Source organism: Lithobates pipiens, unplaced genomic scaffold, assembly GCF_037356315.1.
Source record: "Lithobates pipiens isolate NorthernLeopardFrog02 unplaced genomic scaffold, aLitPip1_a1.2 Scaffold_22, whole genome shotgun sequence".
Taxonomy (NCBI): Eukaryota; Metazoa; Chordata; class Amphibia; order Anura; family Ranidae; genus Lithobates; species Lithobates pipiens.
In genome coordinates, this window is record NW_027507784.1 from 326499121 (window position 1) to 326524791 (window position 25671).

The following is a 25671-nucleotide window of genomic DNA, read 5'->3' on the forward strand; positions in this document are numbered from 1 at the left end:
TTCGGCAAACAGTCCGCTCAAAATTAGCATGGACGGACATGGCCACACACGACGGACGAACAGTTTGCTGAAACCGTGCGCGATGACGTGAACGGCACGTACGACGGGACGAAAAATACGACGTCCTATACACTGCATTGTAACTTTCGGCGTGAAAATCCTTTCTGAGCATGCGCGGAACTTTGTTTGACGAACAAGCCTACACACGAGCGGACTGTTCGCTGAAACAAGGTTTCAGCGGACAGTTTTTCGGAAATTCCGAAAAACCTTGTCCGTCCAACTGTCCGCTGAAACTGTCCGCTGAAAGCCCACACACGAGCGGACTGTCCGCCCAAACACTGTTCAGCGGACAAAGTTGGGCGAACAGTCCGCCCGTGTGTACGCGGCCTCAGAGTGGCTATGTTTGTTTGTTCTCCATGGTCCCATTGTAGGGTTGTCTCCCATGTAGCCACCCTCTCTTTCTCACTCCTGAGATGGACTATGGATGTGTAGTGTGCATAGAGCAGTAGCATGCAATGTTTGTTCCAAACAAGGGAAAATGAGAGGTTCGGGAGCTCACATTGGATGTTACAAGGAGGCAGAAAAGAGAGATTATAGGCCCATTAAGTATTGGATGTGTATGGATTATTTTTGAAAAATAAGGATATTGTTTAGTGTCACTGTAAACTATGCCCCTCTTGTAAACCGAATAGTTGATCTGACTCTGGAGAGCCCAGCACTAAGAATACATTGTTACTATATTATTCTTATGGGGGAATTGTCAAACACAAAGAAAGCAGCATGGAGGGGTTCGGTGAAGGTGGTGGTGAAGGTGTGGAGGTGTCTGATGGGGTCACTCAGCTGGTAGAAGGAAAGACGTCCCTCATCATATTCCAGATAGATACCAACTGTCTTTATAGAAGATTCGGAGTCTATTGTTATTCCTGATTTGTTGTGAATTGTAGTGAGAGTGTCTCTTTGGGTCAGACCCCATGATTTGTCATTATAACCTATATAAGACTCATTTCCATCTATCTTCCTCTCTATGGTGTGATTGACCACCCCTATCAGCCATTCCTTGGCTCCGCTCACATCCACCTCCCAGTAATGTCTCCCTGATGAGAAGCTCTTTGTACTTATTACCTGTCTGGATATAAATCTCTCTGGAACATCCGGTTTATTCTCTGGTTTAGCGGTGTAAGTAGCTGATTTCAGATTCTGTGATATAATAATGCGATTGCTGGCTGTTTGTATATCCAGTAGGATGTCTGATTTCTCCATCACTGAGAATTGTCTCTTTATCTTCAGATCTATGAGACTGTCAGTAAAGTGGAGAAGTCCTCTGTGGAGCATCTGTGAGATCATTCCTTCATCCAGACATCCTGCATCTCTTACATCACCACTCCTAGGAATGATGTCATCACTGATAATGTCTTTCTTTAGCACAGTTAATGGATCTGTGATGTCACATATGGCCTCCATGTCATTAATCTTCCTGGACAGCTCATCCTTCTGTGTCTCCAGCTTCTGGATCATATCACAGACTGACTGGGAGATCTTCTCCTCCTGTCTGGAGACCTCAGTCAGGACTCTCTTCTCTACATCATCCAGATGTCTCCTGATGTCTCTAAACAGCTCAGTGACTCTCCTGGTGACATCAGCTGCTTTTCTTTTCTCTCCCGTCCTGTGATTTTCCAGATTCCGGATTCTCTTCTCAGTCTCTTGTCTCTCATTGGTCAGTTTCTCAGTAACATCTTTAAGTTTTTCTTTCTTCTTCTCAGAGGCCACATTCAGAAGCTCCACCTGGTGTCCTTTGTGGTCTCCAGCCACCCAGCAGGACATACAGATACAGGCACTGTCCTCTGTGCAGTAATATTTCAGGATCTCCTGGTGTATGGGACATTTTCTGTCATCAAATGATGTGGTGGGATCAGTTAATATGTGATCCGCTGACTTGCTGTGGTTTTTCAAGTGTTTATTGCAGAACGAGGCCTCACATAGCAGACACGATTTAGTAGCTGGTACAGGATGGTCACAGTACGTACAGAAGACCTCTGTGCCCTCCGGGTGAGCAGATATGAAATTATCCACAATGTTACACAACTTCCTGTTCTTCTCCAGTGGAGGGCGCTCTGTATACTTCTCTCTGCACTCCGGACAGGAATAATTGGTAGCCTTCCTCTCCTGTGTATCCAGCACAGTCACTATACAGCCCCGGCAGAAGTTGTGTCCACATTTCAGTGATATGGGCTCCTTATAAATGCTCAGGCAGATGGAGCAGCTCAGCTCCTCTCTCAGGCCAGAAGTCGCCATTCTAGGGAAAAAAATAAAAATGAAGCTACACAAGAAAAGCTGGGAGCGGGTAATCTGTCCCGTACACGGAGGGGAAAGTGAAAGTATTTCTTGAAATGCTTCTCAGGAAGTGAGCGTCATATATATAAATAAGATCCTCCCTGTTCACTTAACCCTTTATTTCCTCTAGTCTGATTCAGTGAATTTACATAATATTGGTTGAGGACGTCTCCTATATTAAACCGTAACTTAACCTAACTAGTAAAAAAAATAACAGTGTGTTTTTGTTTTGTTTTTTCGATTACTCCAGTATATATGCTTTCTTATTCCTGTGCAGGGTAGATTGATTCGATTGTAAACACTTGTCCCATCCATTTCCTGTGATCAGGTGACAACACTGCCTTTTATGGTCGTTAGGCAGTGCCCAAAGCTATATGCCCCCTTTGTGGACTAGAATATTAAGTGCCCGGTGCGCCTATCCATCAAGCTGCTATCTTGTATTTGCATGAACTTTCTCAGCAACACCTACTACACCTGTGATTGGCATATAGCATACAAATGGATCTTAGAACTTTAGTCCTGGTCATGTCTGCGGGTCACAAAGTAGCAAAGTGCATAGGCATGCCCTCGTACAGAAAGTGTTACTAAACCCACAACAGTAAAATCAGTGTATATATTCAGTAAAGCATGCTTGTTATACTCATTGTGGATCCCAAGGGGTTAATCCTCTGCATTGTGTATAAAGGCTGTTTGATCTTGTCTTCTCTGATCCTCCCCTTCTTCCACTAACTCCAATGTATCTCCTGATATTTACAGAGCCAGAGGACAGGCTGCACATGCTCAGTTTGGTGTGTATTACTAGAGTTTTTTTTTTTTGGGAAAGTGCATGTGATCAGCACAGGGCCAATCCAGCACTGGCCAGATAGAAGGTTAGGGGTCCTGCATTCTCATAGGACAAACATGGGAGAATAAAAATAACTCCTACAAGCTTTAACCAGACACTGATAGAACTGACTAGACTGCTCTAACTGCTGATGAGAAAAAGGTATTTTTCAGAATTTTATATTTACTAAAATAATTGCATTTACATGTTGTGTGTAGTGTGTGAGACCCAATATACTGAATGCAGGGTCCTGGGTTTAGTAACACTTTAAAGCATAGGTCCTGCTCAATCTGTGGCCCTCCAGCTGTTGCCAAGTCCCTACATGCCTCTGCCTTTGAGAGTCATGCTTGTACCTGTCAGTCTTGCAATGCCTTGTAGGACTTGTAGTTCTGCAACAGCTGGAGCACCACAGGTTGAGCACTCATGCTTTAAAGTATATCTAAACCCAATTTGGATACAGTAGGAAAGGGTTAATTTTTTTAAGGCATCTGCATCTCATTAGGGAGAATTCCCCTCACTTCCTGTCCTGTAGGAAGTGAGAGGAAGGATTTCCAAAAACTTTGCATAGCAATTCGCCCAGTAAAAGTGAATGTGCGAATGGGTACAAAAATGTATGTTGGGCTATTTCCTTTGCTGTTTGAATGTTTTCCATTGATTTTAAATAGAAAATGTTGCACTTGCCGATGAGAGGAAATTTTTCCAGTGTGAGAGAAATCCCCTCTCAGGCAGTTGTCGTCATTCGCAGATTTCCCCTCTATTCCTTTTTTTGTGACAAATCAAAATTTAGCGTTTCCCTTCACTTTTAGCTTCAAGGAAAGTGATCAACGTAGTTACATAGTCGAGATGAAAAAAGACACAAGTCCATCCAGTTCAACTACAAAAAAAAATCATACAATCCCATATACCCAATCCTACACCCACAGCTGATCCAGAGGAAGGGGAAGAACCCCAGCAGAGCATGATCCAATTTTCTAAAGCAGGGGAAAAAAATCCTTCCTGATCCCCCGAGAGGCAATCGGATTTTCCCCGGATCAACTCTGCCTATAAATGTTAGTGCCCAGTTATATTATGTACATTTAGGAAAGTATCCAGGCCTTTCTTAAAGCAATCTGAGCTGGCCCGAACCACCTCTGCAGGGAGTCTATTCCACATTTTCACAGCTCTTACTGTGAAGAAACCTTTCCGCATTTGGAGATGAAATCTTTTTTCCTCTAGACATAAAGAGTGTCTCTTTGTCCTCTGTGTTGAGCGTAAAGTAAATAACTCAACACCAAGTTCCCTATATGGACCCCTTATATATTTGTGCATGTTGATCATATCCCCCCTTAATCTCCTCTTATCAAGAGTGAATAAATTCAGTTCCTCTAATCTTTCCTCATAGCTGAGCTCCTCCATGCCTCTTATCAGTTTGGTTGCCCTTCTATGCACTTTCTCCAGTTCCCCAATATCCTTTTTGAGAACTGGTGCCCAAAACTGAAAGGGTAACCCAGATGAGGTCTTACTAATGATTTGAACAGGGGGGCAAAATGATATCTCTCTCTCTGGAGTCCATACCGCTCTTAATACAAGAAAGGACATTGCTCGCTTTGGAAACTGCAGCTTGGCATTGCATGTTATTATTGAGCTTATGATTTACCAAAACCCCCAGATCCTTCTCCACTATTAATCCCCCCAGTTGTACCCCCACTAGTATGTGTGATGCATGCATATTCTTAGCCCCCAAGTGCATAACTTTATATTTATCAACATTAAACCTCATCTGCCACATAGTCGCCAAATTAGACAGAGCATTGAGGAAGGCTTACAAATTGGAGACATCCATTAAGGACATTATTCCACTGCATAGCTTGATGTCATCTGCAAAGACAGAAATGTTATTTTTGATCCCAGACCTAATATCATTTATAAAGATATTAAAAAGTAAGGGTCCCAGCACTGAACCTTGGGGTACACCACTGATAACCTCAGACCATTCAGAGTAAGAATCATTAACCACTACTCTGAATCCCTGTGCTGTGCTGACATCCTCCTGGGGCTGTACCTCTGCTGTGCTCAGTATGTCAGTACAGCACAGGAATGGTGGAAACCCCTCATAATGAGCACAGCAGAGGTACAGCATCCGGAAGAAATCAGCACAGCACAGGGATGGTGGGAGCCCCTCATAATAAGCAGCCCCAGGAGGAAGTCAGCACAGCACAGGGATGGTGGGAGCCCCTCATAATAAGCAGCCCCAGGAGGAAGTCAGCATAGTACAGGGATGGTGGGAGCCCCTCATAATAAGCAGCCCCAGGAGGAAGTCAGCATAGTACAGGGATGGTGGGAGCCCCTCATAATAAGCAGCCCCAGGAGGAAGTCAGCACAGCACAGGGATGGTGGGAGCCCCTCATAATATGCACAACAGAGGTACAGCCCCAGGAGGAAGTCAGCATAGCACAGGGATGGTGGGAGCCCCTCATAATAAGCAGCCCCAGGAGGAAGTCAGCATAGTACAGGGATGGTGGGAGCCCCTCATAATAAGCAGCCCCAGGAGGAAGTCAGCATAGTACAGGGATGGTGGGAGCCCCTCATAATAAGCAGCCCCAGGAGGAAGTCAGCACAGCACAGGGATGGTGGGAGCCCCTCATAATAGGCAGCCCCAGGAGGAAGTCAGCACAGCACAGGGATGGTGGGAGCCCCTCATAATAAGCAGCCCCAGGAGGAAGTCAGCACAGCACAGGGATGGTGGGAGCCCCTCATAATAAGCAGCACCAGGAGGAAGTCAGCACAGCACAGGGATGGTGGGGGCCCCTCATAATAAGCAGCCCCAGGAGGAAGTCAGCACAGCACAGGGATAGTGGGAGCCCCTCATAATAGGCAGCACCAGGAGGAAGTCAGCACAGCACAGGGATGGTGGGAGCCCCTCATAATAAGCAGCCCCAGGAAGAAGTCAGCACAGCACAGGGATGGTGGGAGCCCCTCATAATAAACAGCCCCAGGAGGAAGTCAGCACAGCACAGGGATGGTGGGAGCCCCTCATAATATGCACAACAGAGGTACAGCCCCAGGAGGAAGTCAGCATAGCACAGGGATGGTGGGAGCCCCTCATAATAAGCAGCACCAGGAGGAAGTCAGCACAGCACAGGGATGGTGGGAGCCCCTCATAATAAGCAGCCCCAGGAGGAAGTCAGCACAGCACAGGGATGGTGGGTGCCCCTCATAATAAGCAGCCCCAGGAGGAAGTCAGCACAGCACAGGGATGGTGGGAGCCCCTCATAATAAGCAGCCCCAGGAGGAAGTCAGCACAGCACAGGGATGGTGGGAGCCCCTCATAATAAGCAGCCCCAGGAGGAAGTCAGCACAGCACAAGGATGGTGGGAGCCCCTCATAATATGCACAGCAGAGGTATAGCCCCAGGAGGAAGTCAGCATAGCACAGGGATGGTGGGAGCCCCTTATAATAAGCAGCACCAGGAGGAAGTCAGCACAGCACACGGATGGTGGGAGCCCCTCATAATATGCACAGCAGAGGTACAGCCCCAGGAGGAAGTCAGCATAGCACAGGGATGGTGGGAGCCCCTCATAATAACTGAGTCATCGTCAATGCGACGACAACTAAATCGGAAATTCGTAAACAAAAATTCGTATTGCGTACAGAATTCGGACGCATGGCAATTTGTATTTCAGATCCTCCCGAACGTACGAATTTTGGGAAACGAATCGCACATGTCTACAATTTACCACGTGATCACGCCTTCCAATGACACCGCCCTTATAGTGTGTAATTTTGTAGGTTGTTAGTTTCACTTTGACTTAATTGTCTGTGCTGCATTATTTTGCAAAATATTCCTCAAGATGTTGTGACTATTTAAATCCGTAATAGACTGTATGTATGTGGGCGCAGTGCTTTTAACTAATGTTAATTTCCTCAGAAAAATGGTCAGACCTCAAAACCATATTCTGTTAGTGTCTCAAATTAAATTGAACATACATGTGTTTTTTGCTTTCTTTGCTACAAATTTTATTGGTCAACAAAACAGGACTTGGAAAAGAGCAAAATTTTATTTTATTTTTTTTGTTTTGCAGATGCATGCTCAATCCAAGTAATGCATTTTACACTACCCCCCCCCCCCCCCCAAACAATTTTTTAATTGAACAGATTTCCCAGCTACAGCTTAACTAGGCTGATTGCCATGGTATTTGTCTAAAAGCTACTTTCATGGTGCTTTCATGGTAGCATATGCATGGATTGTGCATATGCTGCCATGGATAGACACCGGGAAAGGAAAATTAGGGAGCGGTAAGTATTCAATTTTCCATTTTAGAGCAGTGGTTCTCAGCCTCAGTTCTCAAGTACCCCCAACAGGACATGTTTTGGGAATTTTATCTTGGCTAAAATAGCTGTCCAAAATACCAAGCCATTGACTGATTTAACCACTTAACAACCGGCCCATAGCCAAATGACGGCTACAGGGCGGTTGTTTAACTCTGGGAGGACGACATATGACGTCCTCCCAGAACTCCGCTCTCGTGCGCCCCCTGGGGCGCGCACTCGAGAGCATCCGTGGAGCATCATGGATGGATCACGGTAAACGGCCACTCATCGCGACCGTTTACCACGTAAGCGCTCCGTCAAATGACGAATTGATCACTTGTAAACAAACCGGCGTCATGTTATGACGCCGGTTCCTCCCTCCCCCTCTCTGTACCGATCGGTACAGCGGAGGGTGAAGAGATCGGTGTCAGCAGCGCTGTGGGCTGCATCTGCAGTGCCCGCATCGCTGCTCACCGAAAATTAACCCCTCAATTCCCTGCCAATACTCTGCAATACTCTGCAATACCCTGCAACACTCTGCAATACCCTGAAACACTCTGCAATGCTCTGCAACACCCGCCAATACCCTGCAACACTCTGCAACACCCGCCAATACCCTGCAACACTCTGCAATGCTCTGCAACACCCGCCAATACCCTGCAACGCCCGCCAATACCCTGCAATACCCTGCAACACTCTGCAATGCTCTGCAACACCCGCCAATACTCTGCAACACCCGCCAATACCCTGCAACACTCTGCAATACCCTGCAACACTCTGCAATGCTCTGCAACACCCACCAATACCCTGCAACACTCTGCAACACCCGCCAATACCCTGCAACACTCTGCAATGCTCTGCAACACCCGCCAATACCCTGCAACACTCTGCAACGCCCGCCAATACCCTGCAATACCCTGCAACACTCTGCAATGCTCTGCAACACCCGTCAATACTCTGCAACACTCTGCAACACCCGCCAATACCCTGCAACACTCTGCAATACCCTGCAACACTCTGCAATGCTCTGCAACACCCACCAATACCCTGCAACACTCTGCAATGCTCTGCAACACCCGCCAATACCCTGCAACACTCTGCAATACCCTGCAACACTCTGCAACACCTGCCAATGCCCTGCAACACTCTGCAATACCCTGCAACACTCTGCAATGCTCTGCAACACCCGCCAATACCCTGAAACACTCTGCAATGCTCTGCAACACCCGCCAATACCCTGCAACACTCTGCAACACCCTGCAATGCTCTGCAACACTCGCCAATACCCTGCAATGCTCTGCAACGCAATACTCTGCAACGCCATACTCTGAGATACCCAGCCATAGTCGGTGATACCCTGCATTACCCAGCCATAGACTCCCCCCCTCCCGCCGCCCTCCGGTGCTTCTACCGACTCGCCAATACGATCAAAGCCAGAATCTTTTTTTTTTTCAGGCTTCCCAGCTTAGAGGTGAGATGTGGGGTCTTATTGACCCCATATATCACTGTAAAGAGGACCTGTCATGCCATATTCGTATTACAAGGGATGTTTACATTCCTTGTAATAGGAATAAAAGTGATCAAAAAATTTATTTTTGGGGAAAAAAATGTCAAACTAAAATAAATTAAAAAAAAAAAATTATTGTTCATTTTACTTTAAGCGCCCCTGTCCCCATGTGCTCGCATGCAGAAGCGAACGCATACGTAAGTCCCGCCCACATATGAAAATGGTGTTCGAGCCACACATGTGAGGTATCGCAGCGAACGTTAGAGCGAGAGCAATAATTCTAGCCCTTGACCTCCTCTGTAACTCAAAACATTTAACCAGTAAAAAAAATTTAAATCGTCGCCTTTGGGGATTTTTAAGTGGCGACGTTTGGCGCCATTCCACGTGTGTGCAATTTTGAAGAGTGACATGTTAGGTATCTATTTACGTAACTTCATCTTTCACATTATGCAAAAATTGGGCTAACTTTACTGTGTTTTTTTTTTTTTTTTTTTTTTTTAAGCACAAAACTTTTTTTTCCAAAAAAAGCATTCGAGAAATTGCTGCGCAAATACCGTGCGAGATAAAAAGTTGCAACGACCACCATTGTATTCTCCAGGGTGTTTGCTAAAAAAATATATATAATGTTTTGGGATTCTATGTAATTTTCTAGCAAATAAATGATGATTTTTACATGTAGGAGAGAAATGTCAGAATTGTCCTGGGTGCTCCAGAACGCCTGATGGCGCTCCATGCATGTTGGGCCTCTGTATGTGGCCACACTGTGTAAAAGTCTCACACATGTGGTATCGCCGTACTCAGGAGTAATAGCAGAATGTGTTTTGGGGTGTCATTTGTGGTATGCATATGCTGTGTGTGAGAAACAAACTGATAATATGACAATTTTGTGAAAAAAAAAAAGTTTAAAAAATCTTGATTTGCAAAGAATTGTGGGAAAAAATGACAACTTCAAAAAACTCATCATGGCTCTTACTAAATGCCTTGGAATGTCTTCTTTCCAAAAAGGAGTCATTTGGGGGGTATTTGTACTTTTCTGGCATGTTAAGGTCTCAAAAATTGAAATAGGCCGTCAGTACTTCAGGTGTGATCAATTTTCAGATATTGGCACCATAGCTTGTGGACTCTATAACTTTCACAAAGACCAAATAATATCCACCACTTTGTACTTATTTTTACCAAAGATATGTAGTAGTATAAATTTTGGCCAAAATTTATGAAGAAAAAATTACTAATCTGCTAAATTTTATAACAGAAACAAAGAAAAATTCTTTTTTTTTTGCAGAATTTTCGTTATTTTTTCTTTTATAGCACAAAAAATAAAAAAACTCAGCGGTGATTAAATACCACCAAAAGAAAGCTCCATTTGTGTGAAAAAAAGGACAAAAATTTCATATAGGTCCAGTGTTGCATGACTGAGTAATTGTCATTCAAAATGTGAGAGCACCGAAAGCTGAAAATTGGTCTGGTTATTAAGGGTGTTTAAGTGCCCAGTGGTCAAGTGGTTAAAGCACCTGTGCAAGATGAAGGAAAACCTGCAAACATGACCTGTTGGGTGTACTTGAGCACAGGGTTGAGAGCCACTGATTTAGAGCACTGAGCTCAAATCTAGTGCAAGACAACCCTATTCTAATTGTGGGCATTTGAGGGAAACCAAGTGAGTGTTGGAACCCCCTGCTTGTCTTTAAGTTGGGCTTTGTCACTTTTCTGAAAATTGGCTTTACTTCCTGTCACATAGCCAAACAGGAAGTGAGGGTAAAACCCTACCAATGTCTTTCCTTGGGGACCCACACAGTTCAGTCTAACTAGTGTCCCCATTAAGCAAATTTCACTCAAGCACTTTGCTGTGTACACCCCAAATTATTATGTCTTTTGGAGTTTATTAAAGGCAAATGCACTCTGCAATACAATTGTAGTCGCTGTAAATCTGAGGGGAAGCACTGGTGATTTTATCATGCAAAAATGTTTGTTTTCCCCTGCTCCCCATATTGCTTTTATGATTATAACATTTTTGTGATCACTTTTTTATCTCGTGGTTTTTTGATATTTTTTTATCTAATAAACCATTTTGGTTGACCTGCGCCATGTGGAGCTCCTTCTTTTTTTCCTCCATATTTGTGGATTGATGGTCCTCCTTCTCCTGCCATCCATTGTGTGGATCAATCTTTTTGCCGCCTATCTGGAACCATCTGTCTTGAATGGTCATCCAACCACAATCGGATTGTAAGTGCAGCCGTGACATCGGCATCACTCCTGGCCACGTTCCATCACTGAGGATCCAGTATGTTAAGCGCATTAGGCGCACTGCCGTACGGTATGCGTGTCCATCTGGTGCGGTAAGAGTACCCATCTTCACATTTTGAATATTCTCAAGATATACTGTTGATCATCTACATTTTTGATTTACCCATCATTTCTGCATGCCCTGCACTTCAGTTTGAGATCCAAGAGAAGTTCTCTATTTTAGGACATCGCACTTGTGGACACTTTATGGGTTATTTGGACCACTGTGGTTCACCAGTATCAATTTAATACACTGTTTTGATTGTATTTTTCACATATCTTTTCACCTGACCGTCAAGGTTTTGACAGGTTGAACTACCAATTATCACTGTTTAGCGCTACATTTAAATTTTTTTTTATTGTATTTTGGACTTTGTTCGTGTGTAGCTGCTTCTCACATTTGTGACACTTTATTTTTGGGTTTGGCGCAGTATTTTCACTCCTTTTAAACCTTCCCATAGACACACTCCTAAATCTTGTGGATGGCCTTCCCAGAAGAGTTGAAGCTGTTATAGCTGCAAAGTGTGGGCCAACTCAATATTGAACCCAATGGACTTATGCCTCATACACACGCTTAGATTTTCAGGCGACCGAACGTTTGTTTTTGTTTTTTTGTGGCATGCTAGTCTCATGTCAAAAGTGAAGAGGCTACTCACAATACAAAAATTATCATACGACAGAATACAACGTCAGAGGTGATGTAATGCGTTGAATAGTTTTTTTTTATTCTTTTGGTTTCTGAGCATGCGTAGTCTTGCTCTTACAATTTTTTTTTTTTTCATACAAAAACCATACTAATGAAATGCAAATCAGATGTTGAGTTCACATCCGACAAATTTTATAGTCTGCACATCCAGCTTTTGTCTGACGAAAAAGCGAAATCGGCTGTCGAAAGCAACGTCCTAACGATCCAAAAATCAGCAGACAGCTTGTCGTGTGAATTTTTCCACCTTATTTTCGTATCGTGTGTAATGGCATTCCAGCCTTAAGGCCCATAAAGTTCATGTGTGTAAAGGCAGGAGTCCCAATACTTTTGGCAATATAGTGTACAGTATATTGTACTGGCTGGACCTTCCCAATCACCAGGAACATGTTATCAGATATCAAAGCTTTATTTTAACACATATATGAGAACATTTAAAAATGAAATTGCTGAACTTGTTATAGTGAGTACATTAGGTTTTAATACATGTAGGTTGGCATGGTAAATTGGCTACAAAATTGAGGTTACCTATAAAATACATAGTTGGTTGAAAAGCGAAAGATTCAGTTATCATATGCCCACCCAAAACTATAGGTTGGCACCCATTTTCATCTAGGCCCCTTTCGTTCAGAAATGGAATCAAGTCTGTAGTTCAAAGGTACTATGTTTCCCCCGAAAAATAAGCCCAGGTCTTATATATATTTTGGCAACAAAAGATCCAGTAGGGCTTATTTTCAGGGTAGGGCTTGCCATGTGCTGTTGTCCCTCCCTGACTGTCAGGAATCCCCAGTGGCCAGTGGAACTGAGTTAAAAGTGCCTGTAAAATGCACTGCATTACAGTACTATACAATGTAAACTGTGCATGTCTCTGCAATCCACCGGTGACAAACACTGTACCTTCCTACAGCGTTTCTCTGCGCTTCTGTGACCCGCTTGATTGGTCTTCTCCGCTGGCAGAAGAGGAGGAGTGCAGTGGGGGATCAACTGAACATCAAGTGGAACCGCAACAAAGGTATTCACCACAAACAGACCAGACACTTGCAGTCTAGACCACACAACACTGTAATACAGTACATTTTAGGACTTCACAACTCTTCCAAATTAGGGCTTATTTTGGGAGTAGGGCTTATATTGCAGCCCTCCCCAAAAATCACAGTAGGGCTTATTTTCGGGGTAGGTCTTATTTTTGGGGAAACAGTTTTTGAGACATACAGGGGTATATTTAAAAAAAAAAAACAAATTCATAGAAACTCGCCCGGTGAATGTGTACCACCTTACTAGCTAGGTTTAAAAAATACGTGTTTCTAACTTTCTATAGTACAAGTTGTAGGATGTGTCTTTGCAGTATATATTGGCAAGCATCAAGGATTAAAGGAAATGTGTCTGTGTGGTTAAGCTGGCTGCAAGAATACATGTTAGCAATGGAAGTTCTGTGATATGAACTATACAAGGTGCTGTATATACTAAGAGCAAAATATCATTGTTTATATTGCTTTTTTATACAATAGCTGACCACTGTAATATTATGAATATATATCTCTCATACCACAATGAGGGTGAAAAGCCTTGCAGGTTACTAATGTCAATACATTCACTGATTTCACTGCTCAACTTTCTGAAATAAAAATGCTATTGGTGAGGTCAGACGAAAAAACAGAAAAGAGAGCGCACCAGCCTTGTGCATTATCCTTTGATACATTTATTAAAGCGGTTCTCCACCCAAAAGGGGAAGTTCCGCTAATCTGATCCCTCCTCCCCTCCAGTGCCACAATCGGCACCTTTTAGGGGGGAGGGGGGTGCAGTTACCTGGATAATCCAGGTAACTGCACCCACTTCCGGGACGGACCGCCACAGACCCCCGCAGATGCCCCCCCCCCCCCCCCGTTGTGTTCTGGGAAACACACAGTTCCCAGGACACAGCGGGGAACAGAAGAGACGTGCAGCGCGACTCGCGCATGCGCAGTAGGGAACCGAGCAGTGAAGCCGCAACGCTTCACTTCCCGATTCCCTGACAGAGGATGGCGGCGGAGGCAGCAGAGAGATGAGCGATCGCTCGTCCTCTGCCGCCGACATCGCTGGACCCTGGGACAGGTAAGTGTCAATTTATTAAAAGTCAGCAGCTGCAATATTAGTAGCTGCTGGCTTTTATTTTATTTTTTTAGGTGCAGAACCGCTTTAAGAAGAAAACATAATTAAGAGCTACTCACAAAGGTAGAGAGAAAATCACACTTGTATCACTCCTTGGTTTGTGACAGTCCATGTACTGATGGCAGTCTGCAGATCCTAGGGAGAAGACGTACTTTCTGACGCATTTTGAAGGCTCTGAGGAAGAAGGCTAACTTTCTAAACACGCCAGCCAGTAGCAGTCCGTTTTTCTTAATAAATGTATCAAAGATCATGCACAAGGCTGGTGCACCCTCTTTTTTTTTTTTTTTTGTCGTCTGATAGCTAGGATACCACTATCCAGGGGGGCAGTAAGGCCAAAGGCTATTGTCCACCCCGAACTTTGGACTGTCTGGCTAACACATTTGTGCGCAAGAGTATTTGTTATGCTGTATTGAATATTGGTGAGATCAGCATGAGCATAGAACACCGGTCTCATAGCCGATAGCATGAGAGACGGGAAGAGAGCGCCATGGGGCAGATGGTGGGCACTTAAATTTTTGGCAGATTTAGATCAATTGAAAGGCTCTCAGCCATCCATATGCTATAAGTTTATAGTTTCATAGAGTAAAAGAATGCAATCACCATAAAGTTTACCAGCCCGGTTTGTGACATCACTGCCCCACCTTTCCACCCCCTCCAAAATCAGAGAATGCCTTATAATCATTTAAAGATGCAAGGCTTTCACTGTTTGGCAGCAGTGCTAAGCTAGCAACACCCTGTGGTTGGGGTTGCCACCTCATCCCTTTAAACCTGAACACGTATGAATTACACAGGTTCTGAGGCTAATTTAATGCTGATAAGGCAACAAGTGAGTTTAATTACCACCTTAATCCGCAACAGAACCCGTGTAATATGTGTTTGATTTAAAAGGGATGAGGTGGCAACCCTACCTGTGGTTACTATGCAAAATTGCATCCTCTCTGCACTGGACACGGAACAGTCACTACTGTTATATCTGGACCAATGCAACTATGCAAAAAAATAAAATAAAAATCATAGTTGTAAAATGTACCCTTTCTGGGCCCCAGACAGACACAGAGCCCCCCGCCCCTTTTTGTTTGTCTTCAATAAAAATTGATGTCCCCTTTATGGAAAAGTATAACATAGTCACTTTATATACTTTAAAATCCTCAACAAAAAAAAACAACAAATAACATTACATTTAACTGACCTGAGGTCACTTTTGTACGTCAGTAAAAATTTCCTAAAAGGGTTTACCCATAATGTAGTCTTGCAAGAGGTCCCATTCCAAAATCCGTGGGCAATAATATGACATTAGGAAGGTGTGATGATTACATGTCTACATGCATATGGTCCATAGAGTATTTGCTGAAATATTATTTTAGGATGGTGATTCCAGAACCGTCATATACATAGAAGGCAGCATTGAGGGGATCGGTGAAGGTGTCTAGTGGGGCCACACAATTGGTAGAAGGACAGACGTCCAACCTCATATTCCAGGAATATCCCAAATGACCGCACAGGGGAATCCGTGGAGATTTGGGTTTTAACATTGTTGTGCCACATGCTAAGGTTGGCATCTACACCTAAACACCAGGATCTCTCATTGTAACCAATGCGCGAGTCGTGTCTTGCTGACTTCCTGTCCATATTATTATAGGCAACGCCAATGCTACATTGTGTTCACCTCCACCTCCCAGGAGTGATTCCCCGATGAGAAGCTGCACTCGCTTAATACATGGTGGGATCGGAACCTCTCTAAACCAATGTCTCTAGTCTGACGTTTTTTTCTGTATAAATGGCAGATCTGAGATCATCAGATAGATAGATACAATATTTTACAATGAGCTGTCTTTATGTCCAGGGTGACCTCTGATTTCTTCATCTTTGGAAAGGCATCCTTTTAGGATCTGTTTATTTAGAACATCAGAATTGTAAGGCCGCGTACACACGCGGGGACTGTTCGCCCAACTTTGTCCGTCAAACAGTTTCGGCAAACAGTCCGCTCAAAATTAGCATGGACGGACATGGCCACACACGACGAACGAACAGTTTGCTGAAACCGTGCGCGATGACGTGAACGGCACGTACGACGGGACGAAAAATACAACGTCCTATACACTGCATTATAACTTTCGGCGTGTAAATCCTTTCTGAGCATGCGCGGAACTTAGTTTGACGAACAAGCCTACACAAGTTTTACGGAATTTCCGAAAAACCTTGTTCAGCGGACTGTTCACTGAAACTGTCCGCTGAAAGCCCACACACGGGCGGACTGTCCGCCGAAACACTGTTCAGCGGACAAAGTTGGGCGAACAGTCCCCGCGTGTGTACGCGGCCTAAGAGTTCCTTGTGCAGCATCTCAGAGATTGGGGTTTCATCAAACATATCACCACTTATTTGGCCGTGTTCAACATGGAAGATCCCGGGGGGGTGGGGGGACCCCCATGCAGTTTTGCTCTCCACCTGCTCTGAGACATACAATAAATAGCAGCTAGACTCAATCTGTTTACTGTATCAGATCAGGCAGCAATTGCGATTGGTTACCAGCGGTATCATTACTGCTCAATGACTGGTTGCTAGAGGTTACAGCACACATTACGGCTCACTGATTAGTTGCTTGAGGTTACAGCAAATGATTTCTGCTTATTAATTGGTTACTAGAGATTACTGTAAAGCAATACTGCTCACTGATTGGTTGCTGGAAGTTACAGCACATCATCTCCTTACTGCAGGGGAGCATGATACACATATGAATACCACCTTTATTTACATATCAATGCTGCCAGCTGCATCTATTTACTTAGTAATGCCGCCACTATTTACATATGAATGTCGGTTATTTACATGTAAACACAGGGTCTGCAGGTGAGTTATCTGTACATAACAATAGGGCAGAGCTGGGCAGCATTAGTACCAGCACTTCACACTGAGATATTGGGACTAAAACTTCAAGGGACAAGGGAATTTACACTGGGATAGTTGGCAAGTATGAGGCAGCTGCTTTGGGCCAAACAACAATGACAGGGCCCAGGGCAGCTGCCCCTTTTGCCCTGCCTTAAAGACGGTCCTGCAGCTACGTAGCAGAGCAAACAGATGAGGGCGTCATCCTCTGTGCAGTAATGATCCTGGAGCTGCCGGTGCTCGGTACATTTCCTTTTCTCAGGGAATGCAGTGGGCTCTATCAGAACATGTTCAGGTCCAGTACTGTGCTTTGTTAGGTGTTTGCCACAAAGCGAAGCATCACAATGCAGACATGTCTTCTCTGCAGGGGCATGGTCATCACATTATGTACAAGGGACTATCTGTTCCACTGACATCTGCATTTTCTTATGGGGCGTTGGCGGGTGTTGTTTAAATTGTGTCCTACATTGTGGACAGAAATAAACTTTAGAACTTGTCTGGGTGTCCAGTTCATACAAAATACAAAGTCTGCAGAAGCTGTGTCCACACAGCAGTGACACCGGGTCTGTATAGGCGTCCAGGCAGATGGAGCAGCTCAGATCTTCCTTCACAGCTGCCATTCTGTTAAATACACAATAGAAGGAAATGCACTGAGTACACAGTGTACAAGGGGTGGGAAATTAACCACTTTCAGGGTAAGTAAGATTAAGAAATTGCAATTGTAGCAATTTATCCGGCAATAGAGATAGAGAAAAAGAAATATAGATACTAGGTTTATCCAGTCCTGTTATAACTCTTCCTTTTACAAATATCACAAATTTCAAACCCCAAACAATTTTTGTGTAACAAGGTCTCCAGTCTCCTTAAGCTTAAAGTGATTGTAAGGGTTTGTTATTTTATTTAAATTTAAATATCATGCTTACATCCACTTTGCAGCTCAGTCCCCCGGCGGCTCTTGCAGCTCCTCCCCACATTAGATATCCCCCTAGGAGAACAGCTCTCCTGAGGGGGTTACCCTGCAGGCGCGCTCCCGAGTCCAGCATGCTGCCGAATGTATGACTCGGCTCCGTCCCCCCCGGCGCTCACGTCCTTGGATTTGATTGACAGCAGCAGGAGCCAATGGCTGCACTGCTATCAATCTATCTGTTTTTCTTGTGCAGAGACAGCATGTCCCCGCCAGGTCAAGTTCCAGGGCTCAGGTAAGTAAAATGGGGGGGGGGGGCGCTCACTGCCAGGTGTTTTTTCACCTTGATGCATTGGATGGTTTACACTAAGTTTTACAACCCCTTTAATGAGAACCTGCAGAACCAGAGATAGCGGACATCCTTCTGTTTTTGGGCGTAGTGGGTGCAAGGTGGATAAAGTTATTGGGCGCCAGACACTTCTTGAATGCAAAATATATTTATTTCTCTTCAAACTTTTATGGGGGAAAGAGGGTTGGGGCCAGGAAGTCCAATTAGCAGACTGAGGCTTCAATAAGGGGACAGCCATGCAGGGAAAGGTCTCAGTGAGCAGTCACATCTGCATGTGCAGGAATGCTGTCTCCTATGGCAACAGTCTTTAACAGTTCCTAACACCCACGTAACAGTTCTTTCACCTTCACTACAACTTCTCCTTGTAGTTCTTCAGCCCACTGAGCTCCCGGTCTCACTAGACCCTCTGATTCACTGTCACTGAATCCCTTGAGCTCCTCCAATTTTCATATATCCTCTCAAGTGTCACCACTGCCTCTCCGCTGGGTCCCTAGCTTGGCATTCCCGATACTTCTCAAGCTTCACCTCACTGGCCTGCTTGGTCCCTGGCTTGACACACAAGGCTGCTTTGCAGGCATCACTTCTGCTGGTTGGGTCCCTGATTAGATCACCGTCTGAAATTTCCCGATTCTTCACCGGCCCCGTTCAGTGAGAATACTGCTCCGGTACTTCCTTCAGTTACTCACTGTGGTTCCTAGTAATAAGATGGCTGCACCCTTAGTGGTGACAGCTTCCCTTCTACCTCCGCCCACTGACAGGTTCTCCGACACACGCAATCCCAACCCTACGCTGCTCTCTTGCTTTTGGATAGGCCCTCGGACAGCCTAGCAGCTAGACACCCCTGGTATAGGCCCAATCTCTGGCCTAGCAGCGCGGGGCACATGACAGACGTCCACCCAGACAGCCATCCAGGTGGCACAGAACCCCGATCACCTGACTCCATCCGAATATATAGGTTCTCCCAGCAGCCCAAGGAAATCAAGAAAACCCCTGCCAATGCGCTGACATACCCCATACACCCATAACCTGACCATCTATCTAATACCACCAAGTAATCGGCCACCTAGTGGTAGAAGAGAAAAGTGTAATAAGGCCAAACTTCGGGAGAAATCAGTGGATCTCTAACAAGCAACCAGGATAACTATTCCTGGCAAATTTGTGAGGAGCAACCCTGCCTAAGCTTCAGGGTGCTACATCTTTAAAAAAAAAAAAAAAAAAAAAAAAAGGGACATGTAAAAGTATGGTAGGTAAGATAGTGGCAGGGTATGTAATACATTGTAGTGTGTATCCAGTAGAGTGGAGATCAGTATATCACACAGGGGAACGGGGTACAGAGTGGAGAAGGGTGCAGTATAGAGCACACAGCACAGTATATAGAATGGAGCAGTGTGGAGTATAGGGCACACAGCACAGTATATAGAATGGAGCATTAATTTGCTAATGTCACACAGCTGGCCATCCATGCATCTGGTGCCCTGCATGGAGATTATGGGCCAGGCGCATGGATTGGGGGGTGGTGCCTCTGTGCCCCTAGTCGATCAGCTGACACCACTCCACACTGTACACTGTGCTGGGTGCTCTATACTCCACATCACACTACAAATGGCCGCTATGGGAAGAATATTTTTATAGTATGGGGTGGGATTAAGAGAAATGAGCCATGATTGGATAGTCATCATGACAGTGTTCAGTGATGGCTCTGACATTGTTCTGTGCCCTGATTGGGCAACGCTTTCGTTTCTTCAGCCAATCAGAGCTTTTAATGAGGCGAAGTGCATTGTGGATGTTCGTCTAACGAGCAAACCGCCAATGTTCGGCACATACTCTCGCTCGGGCTGAACCGTTTGCCCAACTCTACTTGCTACGCATTGTGTATTTAATGCATTCCGTACATTAATGTAAACTCCTTACTACTTGTTCTACCCCCACCCCTGAACACTTACCTGACTCTTCTCACTGCTCCTGCACTGTCCTCACTGTAACACCGCTCCTCTGAGGAAGGAAATCTTTTTTGCTTTCTAACACCTGTAAATAAGAGAAGGGAAAATGGACAATGTCTCCTTACTCAATCCTATATCCAAAGTACTAGATCAGGGGTAGGGAACCTATGGCTCTCGAGCCAGATGTGGCTCTTTTGATGGCTGCATCTGGCTCTCACCTCTCGTGTGGTGTGCCGATCCGTGGATTGAGCCCATAGGAAAGGCCGCAGCTTCGGCCTAGCTCTGGAGATGTGGCCATCTTAGTACACCCGGCGGCGGCCTAGGTGAGCGGCGCGCTGGCGTCATCATCACCCGCCTCAACTGCTCGTGGATCTGCCTTCCTGTGTAGTGGTAAGCAAGCAGACAATCGTAGGGGAGATGTGGATATTACAGTGGGGGAGGTGACGTGGATATTAGTTATAATTGAAATTAGTCGATTAATCGATAAAAAAAAAAAATTGTTTAAACATATTGTATGGCTCTCACGGAATTACATTTTAAAATATGTGGCATTCATGGCTCTCTCAGCCAAAAGGGTTCCCTACCCCTGTACTAGATGGTTAGTTTTGTTTCTTATTCCTGGAAATAAGTTCCTCCCCTCCTGTAGCTATGAGGACAGAATTTAGTTTCGCTTCTTTCTCCTTTTATGTGAAGAAGTGAAACTTGTTTTGTTTCTCATTTAGGATTCATCTGTAAAACATCATTGCTTGAGGCTTCCTTTTCTAGAAGTAGATGGTTTTTATTTAGAAACATAGAAAAGTGGCAGCAGAAAAAAGTGTTTCATTGAGTTTGCCCTTTTTTTGATTTTCTTTCTTTAAACTTTTTGGCTGAGTATATATCCTGGGCTTGTTTAAATTTGTTTGTTGACTGACTTCCTACCTCTGCCGGAAATCTGTTCAATGCATCAACAACTTTGTAAAAGATTTAAATAGCAAGTATAGATATCTATTGTCACATACCATCACTGTACCAACATCCCAAGAATGCCAAGGTAAATGTATTTTTTTTAGAGCGCCAATCATCACGTCATATTTTAAAGACCTCAAATAATAGAGTACATATGAGCTGGGACTACAATTTTTTATTTTTTATTGAACTCTTGCTCAACCTTAGGAATTTATTCAAGGTAGTTACTCTAGTGTGTACGAACTTTAATGGCATCCCAGTCTTAGTCCGTAGGGTTCAATATTGAGTTGGCCCACCTTCTGCAGTTATACCAGCTTCAACTCTTCTGGGAAGGCTGTCCACAAGGTTTAGGAGTGTGTCTATGGGAATATTTCACCATTCTTCCAGAAACGCATTTGTGAGGTCAAGACTAATGTTGGGCAAAAAGCCCTGGCTCAGTCTCCATTCTGATTCATCCCAAAGGTGTTCTATAGGGTTAAAGTCAGGGCTCTGTGCAGGCTAGGCAAGTTCCTCCATCCCAAACTCTCTCATCCTTGTCTTTATGGGCCTTGTTTGTGTACTAGTGCACAGTCATGTTGGAAAAGGAACTGCATCCCTAAACTTGGAACATCGCACAAAGTTGTGAGCATGAAATTGTCCAAAATGTCTTTGTATGCTGATGCCTTAAGAGTTCCCTTCACTGCAAAGACGAAGCCCAACCCTGAAAAATAACCCCACACCATAATCCCCCCCTCCACCAAATAATTTAGACCAGTGCACAAAATAAGGTCCATAAAGACATGGATGAGCGAGTCTGGGGTGAAGAAACTTGACTGGCCTGCACAGAGTCCTGACCTCAACCCGATAGAACACCTTTGGGATGCATTAAAGAAATGAAGAATGAATGAATGAATGAATATATTAATATATATATTATTTTCAAATTTTGCAAATGGAAAATGAGGGCTGCCTGGGAGCAGGGGGGTGAGCACCACCATTGGGCGGGGTTAATCGGCAGCTGTTCTCCCAGCGATCGGCCTGGGGGAGGAGATCAGAGCGTGGATAGCCAGCTGTAACATCTTACATTACAATTGCCTCTGCTCGCCGTCATACACAGCCCTGCCTCCTTCTGACCCTGCGCCCGTCATAGACAGAACGTGGATCAAATGCTGGGATCTGGGATGTGTTCTGTCTATGCAGGTGCGGGGATAGGAGGCGGAGCTGTGTATGATGGCGAGCAAAGTGGAGGTAAGTGTAAAGTAAGATGTCCTGGTGTTCTATCCTGCTCTGATCCCACAGATCTCCTCCTCTTCCTCCAGTCAGGATCTGGCTGCCCTCTCTTCCTACTATGCAATAAACAGTTCCTGATCTCTGGGGGGAACACTTTGGGGTTTATTTACTAAAGGTGGAGAGTGCAAAATCAGGCTCACCTCTGCATTGAAGCTGATTGGTTTCTAACCTCAGCCTGTTCAATAGAGGCAAAAAAAAACCTAGGAGCTGATTGGTTTCTATGTAGAAGTGAGCCTAATTTTACACTCTCCAGCTTTAGTAAATAAACCCTTGTTTCCTCTCATAGCTGATCACATGAGAGGTAATAGCATTCTTTGATCATGCTTGTGCTCCTTGTAATTGGTCACAGCAATCATAGGGTATAGGGTCAATTCCAATGGACACGGCCATTACAGAGCAGGCCAGTGTATCCCCTCCTGTCCCCAGAAGTCATCTGTCCAGCCGTTTATCTACAATGGCCAGAAGGCAGTGGTTAATGTAGGAGACGCCTCACTCAACTCTCAAGTGTCCCTGATTTGGAGCAATGTCCCTCTGTCCCTCATTCCTCCTCATTTGTCCCACATTAGAGTCTGATCTGTACAGATGTGTGTATCGCTGACATCCTTGTGTATTGATATGTATTTGCATACTTTATTATTAAGTCTATGGACATTGCTACGGTTCAGCATTTAGAGCCATCTAGTGACTAAATGAGGTAATGCACTATTATGATTATTTACCTCAGAACAAACACAAAAAGAATGATACAGGAAGTGACTGATGTTTTGATTGAGAAGGTTGACCTTATTACCCAGGAGTCTGTGTGACCTACCCATGAACACTCTCCGAAGCAGTGCATGCTGGGTAGGATATAAAAGGGACCCGAGCGGCCATTTTAGGTCTCTTGGGATCGCGTTGCCAGCCTGTGCGGATCTAAGAGGAGGCTCCTCGGAGACAGTGGCCCACAGCGCAACTCTGTTTGTTTGTGGAGCGGCCGGATGGTGCCTGAGAGACGGTGACTGGATTGAGAAGGTCCAGCGACACATCGGAGCAGTGGAGGACCAGATACATCCAGTGGAATGGTACAGAGTGACTGGCCCAGCTGACAGAGGCAAGCTGCAGTCATGGGTCCCAAGTTACCACACAGAGCTCCGATCCAGTTGGTGAGTGGGTTACGGCCCACCGTTAACTTTTACATGCAGTTAGACTCGCATACAGGCCTCACTGGAATTAGTAGTTCCATGGAGGAGGAGCAGAGCAACTGACACTGAGCAGGCTTGAGGCCTACCTACTCTGGCGCCTCAAGTGGTGCAAATTAGTTATTGGAGGAGCACCTCAACCTAACTTCTCATAGACTGTGGATTACAAATCACAAAGGAGCTATTTTAGCTAGCGAAGAAAGATCATGGACTAAGCACTTTAAGTGAGATCTCATTCTTAGCTTTTAAAGTGAGGGGAGCTCCCAGGTATTAAAATATAATATATATTTATTTTTATTGTTCCTATTGAAATATATTGTGCTGTCGTCCTATGTTGGGATGACAGCACAATTTCTGTAACCACCCGTTTTGAATATTCTACAGTGAACTATATTTCTGGTTAAGTATCCAGTGTTGTGGCATACTATTTCTCCCCACCAGGTGGAGCCAGTGGTTCCTGAGGTTACAATACAGGTACATTGCATCTGTATTATGTTGTATTGTGTTGCATTGCACCACAGCTGTGCCAAGGGGATTGAGTCAAGTTATTGGTAGAGTGCAGGCCCAAATCAAACCAGCAGCTTCTTCGGGGTTAGTGCTAAATGTATATAAAATGCACTTTTTATCTATCAAAGTGTTTTCCAGTGCTAAACCTTTCATCTGAGTCCACAGTGTAGTGCATTTCCGCCCTTACATTGAGCACTTCCTGTACTGTTAACCAAACCTCCTTCTCAATCCAACGTTTCTATGGCAACCCTGCTTTCCTGTTCATAGCTGACTTGTTTTACTTCATAGTATTTACTTGTGGGGATTGTCTAATGTTGGCCTGTGTCAGTCTTATCAGCTTCGACTGGTAAGACTGCAGTAATGGCCAGGTTTACACTGCATGTGATGTCACATGGTGTGTAGGAGGAAGCTCTGAATGTTTCTGCAGCCTCCTGGGATATCAGTGGTGTGCGTAGGAAGCCCTGATAACAGACAAGCACAGAGAGTGTGCCGTAAATCAGGGGAGATCTAGGCATGGTCAGTGACATCATTCTAAAGAACCAGAAAGATTACAATACTAGGCAAGTAAGGAGATATCTACAAGCAGTGTTTATTAGGTTTTTTATGCTGATTTACATGGGACAAAGTTGTGGGGGAGGGTTTACAACCACTTTAATACTTTTTTATAGGGATGGAGGGGTTTAACCTTTCAGCGGTCTGCAAAGCATTTTTCAAATCCATGATAGATAGTATAATAAAGCCACGATTGGATCTATCTATCTAGTATCCTGTTCCACATGGTAGGGTTTGCTTAGTGTGTGTATGGATTTTTGGGCCATTTGCTCGTCTGTTCCCTGGGAGCTGCAATGCGATTTTTGGCGCACCTCCCTCTTCCACCTGTTCCCTTCCTCCCCGTTTGTGGTGGTTGAAGGTGGTGGTTTGGGCGGATGCTCCCTATCGCACTGCGCCACATCAACGCCCTGGCAGGGATGCCTCCCCTTTTTCCCCACTCCTACATAACACTGGGTGGGTCACGCTGTATCGGCTGGGAGCATTTAAATTCGCCTCACTTTGTGTTTATCTTTCTGGCAACACCTCATATACAAGCATTCACCTGTTGATTTTGGTTCCCCACTTCCTTGTGAACCAACAAGGTAAATCACCATAGGTTTCACCTATACTTTCAGCACATTGTTCTTCATTCTCTCTGGTTCCTTCACCATCTCGCCCAGGATGACATTTTCTTCTTTCTTTTCTACACTTTTTTATTTTTTTTCTCCTTCCTATTTGGTGGTTTTTGAGTATCTGTTTTTTCATCTATGCTCGTTTTTTTTCCCCCCTCATGTGACCTGGTGTATGGGCTTTTCACACTGTTCATCAAAAATACCATACATTCAATATATATTACCCATTTAAATTCACAGAAGTTTTGGCTCACCGTCGCCCACATTTGCACGCTTACCCTGGTGAATCTACAGTGCTCCCTGCTTGTCCACGTGTCTCAACCTCTCCTCCCATGCCAGACCTTTTGAACGGCTGTTCACATCTATGCAGTTGACGTGAGCACCTAATAGGGATGTCCATCCTGTCCCTTACACATTATTTATTAATATTATTCAGTTACAACATTACACC

At 44.7% G+C, this 25671-nt stretch overlaps 1 protein-coding gene and 1 pseudogene across 1 annotated transcript; both read right to left on the reverse strand.

Annotated features, from left to right (window-relative positions):
• Positions 1-394: 394 nt before the first annotated feature.
• Positions 395-2478, reverse strand: LOC143925010 (E3 ubiquitin-protein ligase TRIM39-like). Its single transcript, XM_077449575.1, has one exon. The coding sequence runs from the start codon at positions 2290-2292 to the stop codon at positions 736-738; it is 1557 nt and encodes a 518-aa protein (XP_077305701.1). The 5' UTR covers positions 2293-2478; the 3' UTR covers positions 395-735.
• An 11339-nt stretch (positions 2479-13817) lies between these two features.
• LOC143925754 (tripartite motif-containing protein 14-like) lies at positions 13818-25259 on the reverse strand (annotated as a pseudogene).
• Between the last annotated feature and the right edge of the window lie 412 nt (positions 25260-25671).

Excerpts from the sequence above, each read along its gene's own strand:
- LOC143925010 (XM_077449575.1), bottom strand. The coding sequence starts at position 2,292 with ATGGCGACTTCTGGCCTGAGAGAGGAGCTGAGCTGCTCCATCTGCCTG.